At 48.5% G+C, this 22,230-nt stretch overlaps 2 protein-coding genes across 6 annotated transcripts in view; one reads left to right on the top strand and one right to left on the bottom strand.

The window, feature by feature from the left end:
- Nucleotides 1-6,980, top strand: part of FAM163B (family with sequence similarity 163 member B) — a 118,784-nt gene extending 111,804 nt beyond the window's left edge. For 3 of the 4 annotated variants that reach the window (XM_084649829.1, XM_084649828.1, XM_084649827.1), the window contains 2 exons: nt 3,253-3,368; nt 4,197-6,980. In XM_084649829.1, coding sequence (XP_084505955.1) covers nt 3,276-3,368; nt 4,197-4,589 — 486 coding nt within the window. In that variant the 5' untranslated portion in view covers nt 3,253-3,275 and the 3' untranslated portion in view covers nt 4,590-6,980. The other variant, XM_084649830.1, reaches the window with a different exon arrangement.
- Nucleotides 6,981-7,785: 805 nt separating this feature from the next.
- Nucleotides 7,786-22,230, bottom strand: part of ADAMTSL2 (ADAMTS like 2) — a 46,475-nt gene continuing 32,030 nt past the window's right edge. For both annotated transcript variants that reach the window (XM_084649746.1, XM_084649747.1), the window contains 5 exons: nt 19,695-19,850; nt 14,294-14,464; nt 13,618-13,794; nt 10,661-10,805; nt 7,786-8,558 (listed from right to left, as the gene is read on the bottom strand). In XM_084649746.1, coding sequence (XP_084505872.1) covers nt 8,440-8,558; nt 10,661-10,805; nt 13,618-13,794; nt 14,294-14,464; nt 19,695-19,850 — 768 coding nt within the window. In that variant the 3' untranslated portion in view covers nt 7,786-8,439. The remainder of the gene's footprint in view (nt 8,559-10,660; nt 10,806-13,617; nt 13,795-14,293; nt 14,465-19,694; nt 19,851-22,230) is intronic.

The raw sequence follows: 22,230 nt of genomic DNA, 5'->3' as shown, positions 1-22,230 counted from the left end.
TGCAAACTGAAGCTCTGCAAATGAAATGTGCTATTCCTGAGTTCATCATAGGAGAACATTTAGTAGTTCCAGTTATTTCAAATTAAAATCCACATTATTTTCATATGGAAAATAGATCACAGGCTCGGCGGCAAACTTACACAATTCAAATGCTTTACTGTATAAAGCTCTTCCGCTCTCTCTGTACTAGAAGCTATAAATCTTAGCGCAAGCGAGAGCCCGTCACGCTAGGTAATATTGCCGTTATAGTGATGGGTACACAGGCTAGACTGTGACTTGTCTGTGGTTTCCTGCTGAGACCACGTTGGTCTAATTACAAGCCAGAAGGGTTTTTTGCCTTTTCATGGGTCCCGTCTTCTGGGTTGCTGACTAGCCCTCATTGATATTTGAAAGTGGGCCGCACCCTGCAGGATCAGGGCATCTCTTTGAGGGTTTGGCCAAGGGTGACTCTCAAAAATATATCCCCGTTTTGTATAATATAAATATAATCATATTATACATTATGCAACTGTGGTGCATCATCACCATTGACCGCTCAGCTGCTCCACCATATGTGGAAGAGGTAGTGATGGTATCAGCAGGCAAGCATGGCTAGGACCCTGTCACTGCTGGAAAGCCAGCCAGCTCAGTGGCTGCCCTCTTGCAGGTGCCATTTGTTTGGCTCCATAAATGAAGTCCATGTGGCTGCCTTCTCCCCTGGGTCACCAGGCCAACCCCTTGATGCTTTAACTTTCTCGTGTTCTTCAAGATGCCCTGCATCAGCTTGACTTACTTTCCTGCCAGTATGTTTTACACTCCATAATGAAACGGCCGAGTCCTGTAACCCTTAGTCAGCACGGTAGTGCCGCTCACTAGCACTACTGGTGGGTAAGAGTTTGCAGAATCGGATCCTGAATCAGAGCACAGCTGCCGTTGGCATTTTTCTGGGTGACACTCAAGATGCTTACGAAGCTCTCTGCTTTGTGTTGTCCGATGGGCAGTGCTTTATTGCAAGGCTGAGAGGTGGTTTGTTAGAGTCTTTCTTGGGGATTCTCAAAGCTCAATAATTTGCAATGGCGCTCCCAGTTATTAGGGCACGTCATCACGGTGTGGCTGGATAATCATTATTTTGTTTTAGTAACACGCCAGCTTTTCTGTAAAGGCAGAGACTTCCCGTGCCTGCCGCGAGTGGGGGAGGGCCGCGTGAGGCCAGCCAGCTTCAGCAGTGTTACTGAGTGTGGCCAGTCTGTGTGAGCATGCTCAGTACAAGCCAAGCAGCAAATCTGGAGGGCCACATGACCCCCCCCCTGCCCAACCCTCCAACGTGTCACCTCTGTGTAACAGTCAACAACGTCCGTGCCAGTGTTATCAGGCTAGACTGTGCAACTGTTAAACTGGTGCCCACTTATGCAATTGTGCAGGCCTTTGGAAATTAACAGCGCGCCAGCTCTTTGTCTGAGACATAATTCATGAGGGAACATTTTTTTAAACACATTAGACTTAGGGGAAGATTAAAATACATTAGCCTGGACCTGAAACATATTTTTTGCTTCCTTTGCAAATGAGTCCCACGCTCTGCTGAAACGTAGTGACGCAAAGCCAAAGGCCCTGCATTTTGTTCGGCAGACCCACAGGAACGGGAAGCTTCCATTGTGTGTCTAGTGCGTTTTATATTTTACGGCACTGCGATAAATGCTCTTACCTGCACGACCCCCTTGACATCAATGGCCTAACTGAGCAGAGAATGTTGCTCTTTGTCTCATTATATGGAGTTAACCAGCCCAGAGAATCAGTCGACTTTTCCCTAGGCTCCAAGTCATAGACACTTTTTTCCCACCTGTTGGCTGCAGTGACACACATTAAATCTTACATCTACTGGGTGGTTACTTTTTGCAGCCTCCCTTCATACATCTGTCAGGTGGCACTTAGCTGGACTCAGGGCGATGGGTGATACCAACTCCATCATGTTCCGCCTACTAGCTGCTGCCAAGGCAACATCACAGTGAAACAAGTAGATTTACACAGATTGGTTCCAGATGGATTTTTACAGGCCTTTGTTCCAGTCGTTTGGCTTCAGGAAAGGCAGCCTGCAGGCCTGCCCCTCAACCCTGATAATGGGCCTGATCCTGAGGCCCACCCACTAACCCCAGAAAAGTCAAGTGGTCAAATCGTGCAGTTCCATTAACTTAGCTGGGAGTTTTGCTGGAGGAAAGACTTCAGGCTTTACTCTACCGAGCTGTGTGTACTTAAGGAACAGCAGGCTTAAGCCTGGTGTGTGTAGGTCAGCCAGAACACAAATAAGCAGTGGGCCATGTACTTCTGTGTTAGTATTCCTCCCTACCATGTACAGGCACCAGACAGACAAACAGCTGGCTGCACAAAAGTGGGCAAAGTGGAAGACGCATTCCGGCCATGCTGGCGATCCTTTGCTAGCTTGAATCGCCAGACAGTGCACGCATGGTCAGAGGCTTGATGGTCTTGTGTCAAAGATGAGTGCACAGGAAACTCTACAGAACTTGGTCTAGAGGCTTCAGATGGTGCTGTTCTCTCTGCTGGCATTTGACTTTGTTATTGCAGGAACTCTAGGTGCTTCAGCCCATTACACAGGGCTGGGTTAAGGTAATCAGGGGGCCACAGGCACAGGAGACATGAGGGGGCCCCTGTAGCCCATGCCTATGGGACTGTAGCTCAGAGACCCCCTTGGCCAAAAGCACAACCCTGCCCCATAGCCACCCACACACCACCTGGCTCACAAAGCCAGAGGTCACATGAGCTATAGTTCAAGGAGTTTACCTCGGGCCCGTAGCTCAGGGGAACACAAGTGAGCTGTGACTTGTGGCCCTTAAGTCACAGCCATGATTGAGCCTTCTCCAGCAAGTGCTAGCTGTCAACATGCCTACTTGCTGCAGTCCCTAGTGGCCCAGTATCCACATGGTTAAAAAAAACCCACTAGCAAATTCAGGATCAAGCAGCCTCAGCATGGGCAGGCCGGGCAACGTTCGAGGGGCGACTGGCCACCGCGCAACCTGCCCCATTGGCATACTAGCACAGCGTGGGGTGGTGCTGCATGCTGGGCTCCTGCACCAAAGACAGGCATAACCCACCAGAGCTGGGTTTCAGTCGGGCTTAGCCCCCTGCATGCCCCTGGGGCACAGTGAGTCCTGTTAGGTGCTGAGCTGCCCCCCTCCCCCTGGTTTTGCTTGGTTGCAGTAGAAATGTGGATGAGGCCACTGCCCATTCACCTTGTGTTTGAAAGTCTGTTCTGTCTTCCAGGTTGTTAATGGAGAAGAGGTCGAATGACAGCCGGGACCGTGGTCATCACAGGTGGAATATTAGCGACTGTCATTTTGCTTTGCATTATAGCGGTTCTCTGCTATTGTAGGCTTCAGGTACTCCTCGCGGGGTTGCACGTCAGCCCATGCTTCTTTGTTTCAACGTGACTGAGACCAGTTTGTACAAGGGCTGCCCGGCCGGAGAGGCAGCTGAAAAGTGAGGGGCAGGAGAAGGAAAATGAGATTGAAGGGGCTTTTGGTGAGAACCAAAGGGGACAGGAACTGCTGCTAAAGGGCGAATGGGGCTGGTCCTTGACTCTGAGGCCAAGTTCATTCCTGCTGGACTCCGGTCACTGAAGTGTTTGGAGCTACACAAGGTGCAGCGCCTCTGCGGGTTCCCTTGCAAAATTATCAACCGTGAACATAGACAAGGCCCTGCCCCAGGGAGCCGACAGCTGAGCACAGCAGGAATGAATGTGGGTTGAAGTGTTTATTGGCCCTTGTGAGTCAGGCTCTCAGCCCTTTAAGTTTTGGCCCTTCACTAAATTGGCTCAGGCTTTATGTCGTGGTGGGGGGAGGGGCTCAGTTTCTAAGGTGATGGAGCCTGGCGCTGGAAAGTCCCTGTTCAGCCCTCTCTGGCCCCTCCCTTGCTAACGGAGGCTGTGCCCTACAGCGCAAGTCGTGTTTTATCCAGAATACGGAGCGAGACATGGGGCCTGGGACTGAATGACCCTGAACTTTGGGAATGTCCAAAATCCAAACTCAAATCCAGCGCAGGATGTTGCAAATGGCCCATCTTTTTCTCGTAGGTTGAACCAAAGCTGCCCTGAAAACGTTGATAGGTTCCAAATCCATGTGCAAATCCATTACTGTTTAGACTGACGCGGCTGTAGACTTGAGTTCCTTTTAAGTGATCAATGGCTTCCTGTTTCCTTGGCTTTTCAGTATTACTGCTGCAAGAAGGAGGAATCTGAAGAGGATGAGGAGGAGCCAGATTTTGCCGTGCATTCCCACATCCCTCCACTTCACAGCAACCGCAATGTAATGCTGACCAATGGGCCTTCGCTCTACTCCTCCTCCTCCTCACCCTTCAGCAAACAGCACTCCCAGTGCAGGACTGTCTGCCCCAGTTGTTCCCACTATGAGCCACCTACCTTCTTTCTGCAGCAGCCAGAAGAGATCCACAATGGAGGAGACCGGGTCAGCTACAAGACCATCAGCCAGGAAGATATTGAACTGCCGGTGAACGTGACCAACCTGCAAGCTCTGAACCCCAACCGGCTGTCAGCCATGCGAGAAGCTTTCTCGCGCAGTCGGAGCATAAGCACCGACGTCTGAGTGGCTGGAGCCCCGCACCGGTGGGCTGCCCAGCAAATGACCACTCAGCGTGAGGCTTTTTCTATGCCGTTGTGGCTTTTAACAACGGTGAAACTTTTAAAATCCATGGAAGTGTTTTAAAATTATGAATGTATTTATACAGTAGATAGGTATATAAATATACTAAATTGCTAGATAAAGGGTAAGCAAAAAAAAACAAAAAACCAGAGAGAGATGGTTGTAGAGGTTGCAGCTTGTATGGGTAGGTTTTCTAGAGCTGTACATTGAAAATGTTTTCTTTTTATACTGAGGAGATTTTGATATTGTGCAGCCTTTCCTACACCTAAAAAGGCCCCTCCATACCCATCACCGACAATTGCTATGGGGTAGTTTGCAATCTTAAAGGCAGGTTTCCTGCAATGGCTGACAAAGTGGAAGAGCATTGCACAGGTAAATAGGACTCAACAGCCTCCCTTTGTTGATGAAATTCACCCCCCACAGGGGACCTGCCACCAGGTCTCTGCACCGCCGACGGCCTCAAAGCAGGACCAACTGGGACTTTGTCATGCATAGTCTTGTGCAGTTTCTCTCTAGATAGGGGTGAATGTCATAGATCAGCTTAATTTACTGGTTAGTAAATCCTCACGGTTATCCATGATCTTTCTATGAAGCCAGCGCTCTCTGTCTCCCTCTTTTTGGTCACAAGTGCTGAAGGGAAGTGCCTTGAGGTTAAGGATGCACAACTATTGTAAAGTCTCTTCCTTTAGTGGAGGTCTCCAGAGCTGAAATGTATCAGGCATCTGGAATCTATGGAAAGTATTTTTTGAAATAGCACATGCAAGAACTTTCAGGTTTTTTGTGTAACGGGAGAACAGTGCACTGAGCAGGTTTGTTATTGCAAATATTACCAAAAAACCCCAACAATGCCACACGCTCTTTCTAAACTAGGGAAATGAGGGCTAAACAGAAATAAAGAGGACATTTTATTTGTTCCGTCTGGAAATTTGTCACATTTTAGACTTAAAACAAAGCAACAGTCACATTCTCAATTACAAGTCACTGACAACTCTCAGCTAAATAGGACTGCTAATTTGCAGTGGTAGCCAAGGCCATGTACGGCCCAGAACGGGGCTGCTGCACAGTCATTCATGGCCAGGGCACGGCCTCGATTAGCTGTTTCCCCGTTCTCTTCTCCTTATGTGGCTTTGCACAGGGATTGCTCTGGAAGAGGCTTTGTCCGAGTTTTCAAGGTCATGCTCACCGCAAAAAGTAAAAATGCACCATTGTTTTCTTCTGTTTTGATAATAGTTCAAACACTGCCAAACTGTTGTAATGCTAAAAGCCAGAGACCTAGACCCCAGCGGGTCTAAACACAATCTCTGACCTGGCTTAGGTAGTTTAACATGAGGAGGAGGTGAACTGCTGCCTGTGTGCACTGAAATTAGGCTCAGGCTTGTAATTTCTTGATGCTGAGAATCCATAAGCACCAAATTCTCTGGAAGCTTTAGAGGGCAATTGACTGCTATTTTGGCGTAGTAAGGCACTTCCCTGGCTAAAGCACGACAGAGATCATTTTATTCATTTAAATAGCAAACCATCTACAATTTCTTTAGAAGAAGAAGGAAACAGCAGTGACAGAACCATATCAAAAGGTCCTTTGCAACTCACTCCCTCAAGGCTTGTTTTTCTGGTGCATACAATTTGTTCTATGAACTATCTCCTTTGTAATGGCACTGTACGTTAGTCAGGCTAAAAGCATTGCTCTGTCATTGTGGAACGACTCGTTCAGCTACAGAGCAGGGACTGGCTGCAAATAGACTCTGATGATCTCGGCACCATGCTCTGGTTCAGGTTTCTTCATTACAGACATGCTCTCGGCAAGGAAAGCGGTTGTTTATAACCACTGTATGCCGCCTAACTGGAAATTATACTTTTGACCTTGAGCCTTTTTAATTCCATGGGAGACCTTTTAAAGTACACGTCATTCTTTAGGACTTAATAGCTTAGAACACCTTGGGTTTTTTTGTCTTGGTTTGTAACAAGTTAAATATGCTGGATTTATTCCTTACTGAGCTCCCTAAGTGGGGGCGCATTGCTGTAAATGTGCTCATTGGGAATGGCGTTCCGTCTTCTAAGTGATCTGGTGTAACAGCAGCTGCTTCTACAGGTCTCTTCCGTTGTACGAGTCTTATTCAAGTTTGTTTCAAATGCATTTAGCTTTTGGATTCTTTGCATTTCCTGTAGCTGTGCTTATAGCTCCATCTTTCCTCTTTTTTTCCAGTAGATCTTTGAAACTAAGCAAGTGATATCATCTGTTTCACTAAACCTTCACCTGGTGAACTGTTGTACAGGGATTCTGGACTCACTGAGAAAAAAAAAGCAAATAAAAAAATAAACGACTCTTTGCCATGATTTCAGAGGCTGAGCTTTTTTTTATTGGTGGCGTTTGGAATCACGTTGCCTTGTGTTAATCACGTTGTCTCCTAGAGGAGGGATTTTTCCAGAAGTGCTCCGGATTGGCCCCCTCTGCTCCCTGTCGATGTCAGTGGGAGTCTTTGCCATTGGTGGCAATGGAAGCAAAGTTAAGCCAACACACAGCTATTTTGGAAACCCTGCCCTATTCCTATAGCTTATCAAACATTTCTCTTTGCAAATTTATGGCTGGCAAGAAGTGACAGAAGCTATTCATAAAATCATGCCCTTCATTTATTCAGTGAGTTAGGTACAAAGTACTGCCCTAGTCCTGGAAGATGCGCCATGGAGGCGACTTATCCAGAGTCGTATGATTATTACTTCTTAGTTGTATTTACCATAACGGCTAGGAGTTCCAGTCATGGCATGGTGCTGTGTGAACAGAGGACAAAAAGACAGTCCCTGCCCCGAAGAGTTTACATCCCATTGACTTCAATAGGTCTACTCCCATAGTAAAGTAAGTTTGATGCTTGTTTGCAGGATCAGGCCCTACATTTACAGTGACACCTATCCAATACCTCTTCTTCAGCGCCAATATCCAGGGACCGACACATGCTAAAAATTCAAGAATAAAACTAGATACCACCATAAATATGACAATTTTATTAAAATATACATACGAGTACAAATTAATGATTATAGGGATAAAGTTCACTGTTTGTAAACAAATATATTAAAAAGAGCACGTCTTTTTTGTGATATAAAGTGCAGTTATGTTTCATTATTATATACAATATGTCAGCATTATGATTTTTATAAGGCCTATGAAACTAAAGTTTGATTATAAGATAAAATTCTCTGAAAAAGTATACACCTACATATTACAAAAGGCTTTGGCTTGTGCTCATTTAGGGAATGAAATTCAGCTCCCAAACATAAAGGAAATTAAGGCTAGAAAGCAGGTTACTGGATCCTCTGCTAAGGCAAACATGATGGTGCTTTAATTTCACATGGTTGACACATTGACGTTCTCAATTTGAAACTCGTGCAGAAAACAAAGAAAAGACCTTTTAAAACAAGTGACTGTTTGGAATTAAGAGTGAATCAAATATACAAGATTCTATGTACAGCTTTTGATAATCACATGCTACCAATGTACAGTAGTAACGAAGCTTTCATGCCAGCTTCGAAACAAAATGTTGGTGCCCTTTCCCTCCGTTATGAGGAATCAGAATAGCCGTTTTGCAGTGGTGGAAGAAAACATCCTTCCCGCAAGTTTGCGGCACATTTAACTCTTACTAATGCCAGTATGATGAGCTATCGATAAGTGGTTAAATCAAACCCGGGAGCATCAACCTGGTGTATGTTACGTCCCCTGCCAAATGCTGGATGCTCAAAATGAGTCTACCCTTAATTCCTTCTGTCTCCAAGTGCTGAAGTCATTAGGCTAATCTTTCCACTAGGAGTGGGGAGCCCTGCAGGACCTGCAGCAGGCTTTGCTGTAATACCAGTGGCTGCAGAGATTCACTTTGATTGCCAAAGCACAGTTCGTTCCAGCTTGGTCCTGACAGCTGTCATCTAGAGAAGAGAAACACATATTGACCCTCAGATGAGTGAGGTCAGAAGGCAACAGTATGAAAAAAGTTACAGTCTATGTTATTAGCTCATCTCTTCCCACGCTGTTTAACTCCTTGCCTCCTTGGAGGTTTTATTGCTCTGCCACCAAGACCCCACTGTGCCCGGCGCAGTACAGACACGTCACATAAAGACAGTAATGTATGTGTCAAAATACACATTTGAAATGATCAGGAGTGCAGCAGTATGATGGTAAAAACCCAGAGTGAGTGACCAGCTGAACAGCAGGAGGAGGCCCGATCCAATTCCATCAGGGTGCAGCTCACATTCGCTCTCAATAAAGGGAGCTGTGGGGAATCTTGGAGCAGGTGGAAGAGTGGACAAAAGAATGGGAAACCTTCCTCCTACAATGAGGCTGCTGAGCGGAGCCAGGACCCATCACTTAGACGGCCGGAAGGACTTGCTGGTGCACAAGCATCCCACCTAATTGCTGGGTTTTTTAGCAATACTTTGCCCCTCCATGCTGCCTTCTGTCCCAGGGTCACTAAGCACCTTACAAACCTCATGACAGCGAGCAGGCATCACTTTCCCCGGGTGACAGATGGGGGAGATGGATTACCAGTGGTCACACGGCAAGTCCATGGCAGAGTCAGGCACAGAACCCAAATATGACTTCCAGGTGTGTGCTTTATCTGCAGGACTATTCTTATTCCCAAATCCTATTAGTGAATTAGAACTACATGCTCACTAACGCTCCCGGTTTCTTTGAACCACCAGACTGCACTCAGATAATGAGATAGTTACAAATCCCCCAGTACATTAGGAGACCAAAATCATTAAAATAATGGCACAGCTGAAACTTACTCGAACATTAGTGGGAATTCACAGAGAAGCGCGCTACCAAGAGTTAGCTTGTGCACAGATAGCTTTTGTCTTCAGGCCAGAGTTTTATTCCCCTGAAAGACACCCCTTACCGTAACATGGCCATCTGCAGGAATAGCATGTGTGAGGCCAGCTCATCCGGACACTGATGGCACCTGCCACCATTACGTGTTTGCTGGGCTGAATGCAGATTTTTTTTTCAGTTGGAAAAAATACAATATAATAATACTACTCATATATAGCTTGGGCTTCTGATTTAACTGATAACCCTCTATAAAACACCCCGGCTACGAAAAAATGAAACTGGTATTTAACCAATAAACACCTGAAAACTACTGGAAACGGTGACTCGGCTTTTGTTGACCTCACCCCTTTCCCAGTGCAGTTTGTTTAAAGGCTATCTACAGTACACTCAAAAATAGCTAAAACGAGCCCCCCCCCCAAAATTAAATTAATAAAGCCAGAAAAACCCTATAGGCAGCGCCATTTGTCAGTAAATTTCAAAGCACTTTCCAAAGGTCAGTGTCATTTAGCCACATTTTACAGATAGGGAAACTGAGGCACAGAGAGTTGCCGTGACTTGCCCAACGTCACCCAGCAGCCCGGTGCAGAGCCAAGTCCCAGTCCTGTGCTCTGCCCAAAAAGCCAAACTGTTTCTGCTGCATCTTATTGCACAGTAGTTAGCGTTCCTCATGAATAAAGATACATGCATAGGTCTCCAATCACTGTGCAAACAATACACATACAGTGCCACTGAAAAGCAGCCATCTCTGGGGTGGAGGGCAGCTACGAGGCATACAACAAGTGCACCGAGCGCTGTGTAACAATGAGGGGAAGTAACATGTTGGCCAGATTTCTGCTCTTACAAAACGTGCCGCAGGAGTGGAGTGGAGGGTGTTCAGCACCTTGGAGGATCAATGCACCTGAGAAGTAGTAGTGTGAAAATGGCTTATTCCCATTTAGCTTAAGTCCCTTCCCACACAACATACGCGAACCGATACAAGCCACTCCTATAGCAGACTGTCTCCACAGGGGTTATACCGGTATAACTATACCTGTGTAACCATATGGGTTTAGCTTGTATATAGGTATAGTCTGTATAAATGGTAAAACTTTCCCATGTAGACAAGGCCTTAGTCTAGCTCCTGTTCCTTATTGGCTTGCACTGAAAACACAGCCCCAAACCGTGTCTTGGCAAGACGATCTGGATTCTTTCTCCTCACCTGGTGGCTCAGTAGGGCAGGGCTGCAGGTCACAGGTTTGTTTACCAACAGGCTTCACAAGCGGGTCACAGCCACGAACAATATCTGTGCCCTGGTAGCACTTCACATCTCGCATTCTCACGCCAACGCCGCAGGTTTTGGTGCACTGGTGAACAGAGCGAGACAGAGATATTGTTGGCAGAGGCAGCAGGCCTCCGAGGGCTGTGCACAGAAATCCTCGACTAGAAACTGACGAGCCCTGGTTTTGGGGTGCACAGAGACTCATTGCTCCTCTTTCAGATAGAATCAAGTAACCCCGTCACGGTGAAACAGTTTCCTTTTGAATCAAACCTTTGGTGGCTGCAAAACCAATCCAAAAACCTTCCCGACTTCCCTCAGCACAGCATGGACATCCCCCCGCCACGCAGAGCCAGGCACCACTCATGTCCCACATCGGCAGCATCTAGGCCTTGCTTTGACCCTCCACACGGGGTGAGTTTCACTCCTGGGGCTGGTGTAGCCAAGGGGAGCCGCTTAGCATGCTGGGTGACATCCAGCCCCAACGTCCCAGCCCCTTAGTTTTTTGGGGGCTTTCAGACGAAACAGCGCCCGCCGCTCAGTGTGCCTAGTGCAGATGTTGCAAAGCCAATGCCACCCTGAGTACAGCCTGTCTCTGTTTACTGACGTTCGGATGCATTGTCACGCTGGAAATGCAGTGGGGGCTGCTGTATTGATTCCAGACTACACCAATGACTGGTTTTAAAAACTAAACTCAGCAAGCTGTCTGGACCGCAGAAGGAAAGGGCTCTAGTATAATGATAGGGACCTGTGATTATTGATTTGCCTTTGAAGCACGGCACACACCTACTGTGCTGTGTAAATAATGATAATGACAAAACACATCTTGCGAGGCAGGACAGAGGCTCATCGGCAGCAATTGGGCCAGGAACCAGACCCAGCTTTTGGGGTCTGGATTCCGGCCACTGACTGCTAGACAAGAGTTTCCCTACAGCTGCCCCTGTCACGCAGTCGGAACCAGAGTCCGGTCCAGTGTTGAGTTGTCACGCAGTTAGGGAGTTGACTTGTTACACGATTCCCTGGGATATATTTAGGGATTTTGTACGTGTCATGCCCCAGAAATAGCCCCGGTGACGGGTGCACCCTCATTCACCACAGGACAGGCCGTAGCAGGGCAAAGCTTCTCAGCAGTGACCCCCTACCAATGTGCCTCAAGCCAGCTCTGCAAGGACCATCTTTAGGCAGAGAGATCAGCTCCTCCTCTATGCACCATTCAGGCCGTGCCCTCGCTTTGCAGAGAGGCAAGGGGGAATTCATACTAGCAGTAGCGACATGGGGACGCAGATAGCTCCCCACTGGGAACTGCCCCAAAACTATCGACAAAGAGATAAGGTGGGTGAGATCGTATCTTTTATTGGACCAATGTCCAGTCGTGGAAGGGCCACGCTCTCTCTGTGAAGCTCAAAAGCTCGCTCCTTCCGCCAACAGAAGTTGGTCCAGTTAGAGAGATTACCTCACCCCACCTTCTCTCTCTCATCTCCTGGGACCAGCATGACTGCAACACGGCAAGCAAAACCAGCAATGCTTTCCCCACTTCCACACAGGGAAATCTTTGCCTATTCCACTGATCCATCGGCAGAGCACACACCGGGAAGTGTTTTCCTGCTCCCAGCACCCTGTGCTGACCCCAATTCTCCTAGCCCCACTCGCTGCCAATATCTCCCCCCTCCCTCTCACAGCCCCCCCCCCATCCCATTACACAATTACTGCGGCTGCCCCTGCAGACTAAGCCAGACTCCTACAAGCGATTGCAAAAATAAAACAACCCAAACCCAAACACTTCCTTTCACTGCTGTTCTCCAAAAGCACAGCAAGTACTGATTATGATTTAGTTGGGGATCAGTCCTGCTCTGAGCAGGGGGTTGGACTAGATGATCTCCTGAGGTCCCTTCCAACCCTGATCTTCTAGGATTCTGTGATTCTATCCTGGCAGGGCCGGCACTCTGCCCCGAGCTGCTCAGACAACAAAAGGCTGCCTTGGCACCAGTAGCCAACTCCTAATCAGCTCTTGGCAAGCGCACCACACCTCGCTGGCTGATCCATCGCTGGCTGTGCCATGTGAGCTAAACTGGAACAGTTCATTTTGTGCGCCGTCTTCCTAAGGGCATTTACATCTAGTGTGCAGGCTTCGCTGTGCCAGACAGAGCAGGGAAAGGATCTGGCTCTTTCGTAGTGGGGGTAGGGCTGGGAGAGGGGGGCGAGTTTTCCAAGGATTGCTGTGTTGATGAGGTGTCACTCATTCACAGTGCACATATTAAACAGTCTTGCAAAGGAATGGGACTCCCCTCACCCCCACATCTTTACAGAGAGGGTGGATGTAGCACCCATGAAAGGCTCCAGATTGACAGCCCTGGAGATTGGCATCCTATGAACATAACAGCCATGTGATCAAACCCACTGGGCCATCAGCAGAGTGAGCATTTGAAAACATTTTAGCACTCCAGAAACAGCAGTTTCCATGCTCGCTGCACAGGAAGGGCCACATCGGTGGAGGAAACGATCGCCTCTTCCCCCGGTCAGGAAAGCCGCTAGGCTCTGCTGAGGTTTCCCACCAGAGTGCCCATTAGGAATGATGTTACTAAGAGCTCGGCTACTGCTTCCCAGCTGCAGAGCTCATGGCACTTTACAAAGGTGCACAAGTACCATTGTCCTCATTTTACTGATAGGGAAACTGAGGCACAGAATGGGGAAATAACCTGCCTAAGCTAAGGCAGAAGAGGCAGGAACAGAACCCAGGTCTCTTGACTCATAATCTGGTGCCCTGTCCACTGGACTCTCCTACTTCTCACCAGGATGCTGCTGCCTCCCATCTATTAGTCCCCTGCTCTAATCAGAGCACCTGCTGCCCCAGAACACACCCTAGACCTCAGCAATCCCAGTTCCTACAGGCTGCACCTTACCTCAGACCAGGGAGTCGTGTACCACTTGAAACAAGGACGCTCAAAGCAGGTGGTTTCTTCTATGGGTTTCTTGGTGACGTCACAGTCTGTGGGGCTCCGTGTTTTGATTTTCCCGTTGACAATCTCCAGGCACAGCACGATCCTCTTCTTCACGCCCCGGCCGCACGTGGTGTTGCACTGCCAAGGACGGAAGCCAGACAGAGAGAGAGCCCAAAATGAAGCGTCGGAGAGACGCCCAATGTAGTGTGACCTCAGGCAGAAAAGCTTGGGCTGGTCTCACTCCTGGCCTCCAAGGGACCGAGTTCTCCTTGTGCTGCTCCACAGGCATATTCCCCACAGCCACAAGGAAAATACCCCCAAATGGCCACCAGTCTGTCCAGGATCCCACGCAGGCCCTCCACCACCCACTGCCAACACCACAGGGGAGCAGGGGGTCACACCAGTGCCCTCCCAAAGTCCTAGCAATGAGGCACTTGAGAGCTCTAGCATTATCCCCTTTTGGGGAGCCTGAGGCCCAGACAGGGGACATAATTCATAGCAAGTCAAAGTGGGGAACAGACCCAGGAGTCAAGACCCCCTTCAGCACCCTCCCTCCTGAGGCTCATTCCCTCATATGAATGGGACGGCCGCATCCATCGGTTGGAACAGGCAAATCTCGAGGCGGGTTGGCTCTTACCCTTTCCCAGTCCTGTGCCAGCCAATGGGAAGGGCAGTTCTTGTCCCCGCAGGGGTGGATAGCAAGCGGCTTGGTCTCCAGGTTGCACTGGGACTCCGGCACCACACGGCCATCGCTGGTTTTACAGTACACGTGCCTGATCATCCTCCCCTGCCCGCAGCTGCCACTGCACTGAAACAAAAAGAGCAGAGAGGTGCTGGTGAGTAATGGGAGGGTACAAACACCCCCACATTCCTGCGAGCAGCCCCATGCCTCCCCAGTCCCTTCTTCAAACACATGGCTGTTGGGAAGCCCTCCATGAGACCCTCATCGTGACGGGGCCATAGCGGAATGGGTGGGATTCCTGTGTGTCTCAATCTGACTTCAGGTGTAAGTCCCTTGGGGCGGGGACCATGTGTGTGTGTTTTTGACTGGGCAAACTCAGCTGCATTATGGGCAGCGCTTAACAATATGGAATGAGTTACCCCAGGCTAACTAGGAACTGACCCAAGCCTGGAATTTTACTAAGCCTCACAAATTGCTGTGGTCTTTGTTCCCCCCAGCACGTTTTGAAAGTCAGTGACCCTTTAAGGTCACAAGATGGGCACCCAAAACAAACAAAAAAAATCACAACATCTTGGCCAAAGAGATTAGGTGACTTGCCCATGGTCACACAGGGGGTCTGTGGCAGAGCCAGCTATTGGACCCAGAGCCTTAACCACAAGACCATCCTTCCTTACAAAACCAATCCCCTGCATTGATTGCTGGTGATCTCAGCCAAGAAACAACATATGCCCCCGAGTTAGGGGCCCCCATATATGATGGTGGTAGCCATTTATTTTTAAACGTAAGGACATTGATGGCATATGACCATGATGGGCTGGCCCTTGCCACCCATGCTCACAGAGCAGCACACAATGGGACTAGTCAGGAAGCAAGGCAGACTACGGCACAAAATGAGGGACCTGGTTGCCAATGCATCCCTGGCAAATGGAGTTTGGTCACCCCTAAACTCAAGTCTCACTGGCAGAGGAGAGGATATAAGGGGCATAGAGAAAGCCCAGCGTTTTGCCTGCATTAGAGGAAACAGGTGGCAGCTTTCAAAGAGACCATGAAAAATAAGGTAAATGGTTATAAATATAGCCCCTGGATTTAAATAAAAGGAACCCCCCCCCCCGACAGGTATTGTCTTGAGCTATATTTTAAACACCGAGCGTTCCCATGTGCTTTTGTTGCGGTTCTTTAAGGAGATGCGCTACATCTCACAGTGTAGCCCATTGCCATGGAGACCACTTATTTTTAGACAATGCCAATGAATCAAAATCCATGTAAAAATAGCTCGGGAACAAACACACAGTACCTTTTTTTTAAGAAAGTTTTTTTTCTGGGGGATAGGGTGGAGGGTTGTTTTGAATCGCATGAACTTTGGCAATGTCAAGCAAAGATTATACCCAAGGCTAAGAGACCCTGTCACCTTCATGCACAGGATGGTAAATGCTAAAGTCCTCTAACAGTCAAATCACAGGGAACTTTGCCTGAGGAAGAACCGAGCAGGGAATTTCACGATCGGATCCATCTGCATGGGGAGACCTCTGTGCTGCAACCGGCAAAACAAGGGTGTGATCCTTAGAGATGTTCTTTAACCTAAGCCTGCATCAAACCACTCCTAAACTAAGAGGAAGTTTGGTGCTGGTTCCAGATCTGAATCAGAACTTTGCAGCGGGACCACCTCCAGTTTTAACGATGGGCTTCACTTGTGCATGGAGGTGGCAGACGTCTCAGCAGTAGACCCCCTAACTTAACTGGAAAAATCACATCAAAGCTATGGAAAGGTCTGGAGCGGAGAGAAAGCAAAAACAGGCACAATGAGCCTTGAATCTGTGAATCAAATTTTCAGCTAGCTACAAGCCATGCTCCAAGTTTGCACATCCACTTTTGCACACCCAACTGACTGTAAACTCAAAAGAGGGCCATGCTTTTCTGCACTTGTACACTGGAGATTCCTGCTTATGTGCTGGGGAGGCCTCATGTGGAATGAGCGATCTCCCAACTAAGAGCCTCACCAGTGTAAGACTGAGCAGAGGAAGATATGTTGGCTGCCAGGTGGGGAGGTGATGAGTCTGTGTCACTTAAATAGTCACCCTACTGCCCCTGGATCTACTGATTAAGCAAGCAAACCACTTCCCTGAAATGACCATTGATCTACGAGTTGTAAGACACCCAGGAGCTCTCAACCATCGGGATGGGAAACCTGGTCTATTGCTTGGTCTCTCTCACACTCCACATCATTTCAGCTATGGTCACCACGTCACTTCCTCCAGTCAATCTCACGAACAGACCAGCCTGAGTGTAGATAGGGACACACTCCCTTTGCACTCACGCCGAGGAAGAGAACAGTCTAAAATAACAGCAGCAAAGATGCTCCTCTCCTTCCAAAACCCTCCCGAATGAATTCGTCTTTTACTTAGAGTTGCAGTGGAACCAAACAATAGATCTGAGCTCGGAGCTTGACAGGTTCTCACTCACTCAGACACAACCGAGACAGAGAGAGTGTAAGAGCACAGCTAGCTTGCCTATATACGACAGACCAAACCATGTAAGATAGACGCTGCTCGCCACTGCTCTTAAAGGGCAATCATTCTGGGGAGAAAGAACTGGAGATTATTACTACAAAGCATCTCTCTGTCACTTGACCACCTGACTGAATAGTACTAGGGTGAATACCACCCCCCAAAAGGGTACTGAAAATGGTGAATTCTCTTTGCTGCTATCTGCAAGCCCTTTGATTGACCTCCACTGTGAGCTAGTTTTTGGTCAGAAGAAGGAGGCCACTTCACTGCCACTTGCACAAATGCCTGTCCACATAAAATTTCACATCTGGAGCATCCGCACCGCCATCTGCAAAGGACTGAGCAGGTTTCAGTGTCAACTAACTGGAGAGCAGAAACTGCACCAGGTGACTTCGGTACCAGCCAATCACACAGAGTGAACAGCTTATTCAGGGACACAGAATTTTTGAGCAACCCATAGGCTGAAATAGGTTTGCCCAAACTGAACCACGCTGAATAACACACACCCGTTCAGCTCCCAGGGCTGAGTTCTGCTCTCAGTTACGTAGGTCAATGGGAGGGCCCTTGTGGAATAGAGGTTAGAATTTGGACCAAAGTCTGCAAAGTTTGCAAAGAAAGGAGGCTGGCGTCACTGAATAATCGTTTACCTAGCTCTTGTTTGCTGCATGTTCAGGGAAGGGAGGATGCCAAAGTAAAGGCAGGATGAAGTGAAGGTCCCCTATTCATTGTCAAGGGGTTTCCATGACAAAAATCACTCGGATCAGCTTCTGCAGGGGTTTGGTTTTCATGTGCGGTTTGCTAGTTTTGTACATTTGAGCCGGCAGAGGAAAAAAATACCTTGTGCGGCGACTGCTCGTCCTTCCAGCTTTGGCACATCTCAGGGGCAGGCCAAACCGTCTGCCATTCACTCCCACCCAAGGAAGTGCTGTGAGGAACAGCCTGGCTGAGCACTCTCCCGCTTCCCTTGGCGGACCCTGCCCCCTCTAGGAGTGAGTCTGCACAAGAGCCACATAAAGGGCTCATAAATTCCTTTGTTTTTTGGAACAGAGCTGCTCAGCTGTTTATTCAAGCAAGACGCTGCGGGACAGGGAGATGGATAGAGTTTTCCACCCACCCCGCAGTGGCTCTAAGCCCACTGGCTGCCTCTCATCCTCTGAACAGCAGCCGATAACAGCAGGTGTCAGTGTAGTTGCAGTTAGTGGGAAGCATTGTAAATAAGGGCCTCAACAGACCTGGAAATCGTTCAGCCACATGGACCTAACAAAGGCAGGAAGAGGCTGGGAATGTGGGCCAGTCTGTTGGCCTTGGGACCTGCGCTTCCACACAGGACTCCTGGGGTCTCTCCTTCCAGACCAGGAGGGCCCGAGGGCAAAACAAATCATTTGTGGATTGCAAAATTTGAGCTGGCAGCCTTTCCTCCCCCAAGCCCAGGACTGTGATGACAGCCGTAATCACCTCCCTTCACACACTCCATCTCCCTTTAATGGACTGGTTCACAGAAGATGGTGCAAGAACTCTACCGCCAGTATTTTGCTCACGTTGGAGATGAGGGTGTTCCTGGAAGCCTGCATGTCCCTGCCAAGCCCAGATCTCCGAACTATAACAAGTTCAATGTAATCTCCATACAGTGGGAAGCCGTGCCAGGTCCGCTTAACTGAGAGTTTTCAGATGGCAAGAATATTTGCTGCAGCCCCACTAATTCACAGACCCTGACACAAAAGGAGCATTTGGGTTTCGGAGCTCTCTGCTCTTTTCTTTGTTAATGCTGGAGACGCTGCTTCTCAGCATTCGGGAATTTTACTGCCCTGATTCACTACTTCTTGCTGCATGGGACACGGCTGTATTTGGAGTTGCACCACTCACATAATTTCAGTGTGTGCTACCAAACAGGGAGGGACTGTTCTTCTCAGGCTCGCTGCTGCTCTCCAAGCCATTAAAACACTGGGTGTCCCCCCATCTCCTCCCTTCACTCTCTCTCTCGGGGCATGCTGGGCTAGGAGGAGCACTTCAAGGGAAAGGATGCTCAGCCATTGGGTGGAGAGGTTTACAAGGGACTCCTCCATCACTGATGGATTCTGAATGCTTGTACCCTGCCCTCCCCAGCCAGAAAGGTGGCAGCAGGGGAAGCATTTCCAGTGCTGAGTGCCTTACCATCCTCATGACATTAATCCTCCCAGCACGCAGGTGAGGAAAGGATTACACTGGCAGCATACTGCTGCTGAGCAGCAGCATAGTCTAGTGGTTAGAGGAGAGGATTGGGAATCAGGAGAGCAGGGCTTTTGTTCTGCTTTGCTCACAGCTCATCACTTTGCCACCATGTACCTCAGGTTCCTCATCTGTAAAATGTAGCTAATGATGCCTGAGCCCTTGTAAAGTGCTTTGGGGCCCTAGATGGCAAATGCAAAGTGTTACTAAGCCATCCTGCCATCCGGGAAACGGGCACAGAAGGAAAGCTGTATCCCTGCTGTCAGGCCACTGATTACTAGCCCAAGGTTGCCTAGAAGGTCACTGACTGCACTGGTTATAGACCCCGGGGGTCCAGATTCCTGCTCTCCTGTTGTAACCATTAGACCTCACAACTCTTGTCAGGATATTAGGGGCGGGAAGGGGAAACTCTCCCCATTGCCCTGTCTGAACCAAACTCTGTCCCCACGTAGCTTCACAGAGGTCACTGGGGTTGGCTGCGCAGCTGAAAGCAGAATTTGGCCTGTGAACTGTAAATGACATAACAGAGCCTGGCCTACAATGGTCTCCTTCTCCCCTCAAACTGCTCACAAACAGCTAATATGAACAACGAACTAAGATCCACTGTTCCTTTCCTTCCCAACCCTCCCCCCGCAGAGGTCACTCACCGGTCCCCAGTCAGACACGGTCCATTGCCGGTCACAGGGGGGCCCAGTGCAGTTCTTCTCAGCCGGCGGCTTGGTGTTCATATCACACAGCTTCTCATCTTCCGAGCACCGGATGTCCCTGGTCACCACGCTCCTCTCGCCACACCTGGCCGAACACTAGTGGGGCACAGAATGAAACGGGACTGGGTCAGCAGAGTCCATGGACAGCCCCGGCCATGCAACGCAGCTGGTTTCTGCTCTCGCCCTCCTGACAGGGATGGGGCACACACGGCCGAGGCAGCAGCCAAAGCATCTGGTTTAAGGTGTGATTTATGTTGGCCTTTTTTAATTTCTTAACATGAAACTTTCTAAAAATGCAGGGAAAACATTTGTATTATTCTGCTTGTAAAATATTAGATGGCAAAACCAGCCCTGGGCTGCATGGGCAGACAAGTTTGAATGCACAGGAAGGGTTACATCTTGCCTTCGTGCTAAGCACAGGCAGGGCTGGGAGTGGCCCATCTCCTCTCCACAGTACACACATATGCTCCAGAGCACTTGGGAGCTCTCAGACAGCTATGCACCTAACTTACTGGCCCCGTGCAAAATATCTTCAAGGGGGCAAGGTGTTTGGGTTAGAGGGCACGGCCAGCCATCCAGTCCACTAGCTGGCTACAGTTCAGGGAAGCACTTTGCTCTTGTTCAGGAGGACCAGCAAAGAATGCACTAAAAGACCTCCCTCTGCCCAGTCTTAATATCCTTCTCCCACTCAGAGTGGCCAGTTCTGCTCTCAGTTCCATCAGTGCAACCCCATCCCATACATACTCATGCGGCTCCCTTCCTATTAATGTACATGTAGCGGAGAGCGAGATTTGGCTTGAAGGCCGACATTTTCCAAAAGTGGCCACAGGGTGCAAGCGGCTCCATTTTCTAGGCGCCCAGTGGGGATGCTTTGGGCCTGATTTTCGGAGAGGCTGTGCACTCACACTTCCATCTGGAGCCATTGATGTCAAGGGGGTCGTGCAGGTAAGAGCATTTATCGCAGTGCCATCAAATATAAAACGCACTAGAAACACAATGGAAGCTTCCCGTTCCTGTGGGTCTGCCGAACAAAATGCAGGGCCTTTAGCTCAGAAGAGCTACTCTGGGAGATGTCTCAGCAGTCTGTCCCCAACACATGCTGGAGAAGTAGATAGAATTCTATAACACACACCACTTCGGTTTGCTAAGCCCGTCAAACTACAACGTCAGAACATGCTCAGGAAGCTTTCTCCATTAAACTGGAAAAGTCAAAACATCCTACAAAATGAAAGAGCCCACCAGACTTTCCACTACAGAGAAAAACCTACTTACCACTGGCATTCAGTGTAAAGATGGCCTTTAAAATATCAGTAAGAGGCATTTCAAGTGTCTCCTGGGAGAAAAGAGGTCAAATCATCTGCTGGCGTAAACTGGCACAGCTCCATTGAAGTCAGTGGAGCTGGACCAGTTTGCAACAGCAGAGAATTTGGCCTGGATTTGTGCTTGTTCTTGCTTAGAAAGGGGCCTGGATTAATTTGTGAGCAATAACGTATCTATGCCTAAGGAAAGCCAAAACTCATACTTCAGGGCACAAGCTAATCAGCCCCCAGGTCAGGCAGGAAATTATTCCCCACCCCACATGCAGCAATGCATCATTGTCCAGCTGTGTTATGGGGCTGCTTAGACATCCTCTGACACATGAGTTATCAGCCACTGAGCAAGGCAGGATATCTGACTCACTGATCAGCTGTCTGAACTGGAAGGGTAAACTCCTGTGTTTCCTTAGCATCCTTGAGCAATTTGGCTTTGCTGTTTCTCGCTCCTGTGGAGAGGGACCAGTACTGTGACTTCAAGATTTAAAAGGTGAAGAAAAACCTTAAGAGTTAGGGATTGTTTTCCATCAGCGTGTGTGAGCATGACTGCACTCTTGCACGTGTGTTTTACACATTTACTGAAAACCCATTCTAGATCCCGATCTCTATTACGTGGGTGTAAACCCATGACAACTCCACTGAAGTCAATGCAGTTATTCCAGATTTACCCTGAGATCAAAATCTGTCCCTGGGCCCCCAAAGAAAGGACCCTGGTTTTATCATTTAAAGAGTTTTATGTTAGAAAGTTAAATACTGGAATGCTGGCAGAGATTCTCTGGCACACAGCAGGATGGAGTGGTTGTAAATGGATTCAAAAGATCTCTACTGGAGGAGACAGAAAAGGATCTATGAAGCCTAGAGACTGACCCATCTTGAGAACGACTTCACAGCTAAAAACATTCCCAAATGCCTCTGCCATGTCACAAAGGTTTTTACATGTACACTGACAAACTCAGACGAGAGAATAACTGTTCCACATTAGACATATCACAGAAATATTTTCCAAATGGTTTAGCGATGTGCTTACAGAAGAATTCTGAACATTTAATGTTCCTCCTAGTGCAGTGAAATCTGATGGGAAGAAGAGATGGCTCTAAGAAAATATCATTGTTTATGAGATGCAGCCTCCTCTCCACACATATTTTTCAGGCACTCAGAAATGT

Source organism: Lepidochelys olivacea, assembly GCF_965140295.1.
Source record: "Lepidochelys olivacea isolate rLepOli2 genome assembly, chromosome: 16".
NCBI classification, from domain to species: Eukaryota; Metazoa; Chordata; order Testudines; family Cheloniidae; genus Lepidochelys; species Lepidochelys olivacea.
Note: the sequence above shows the minus strand (reverse complement) of the source record. Positions and strands in the feature narration are given on the sequence as shown.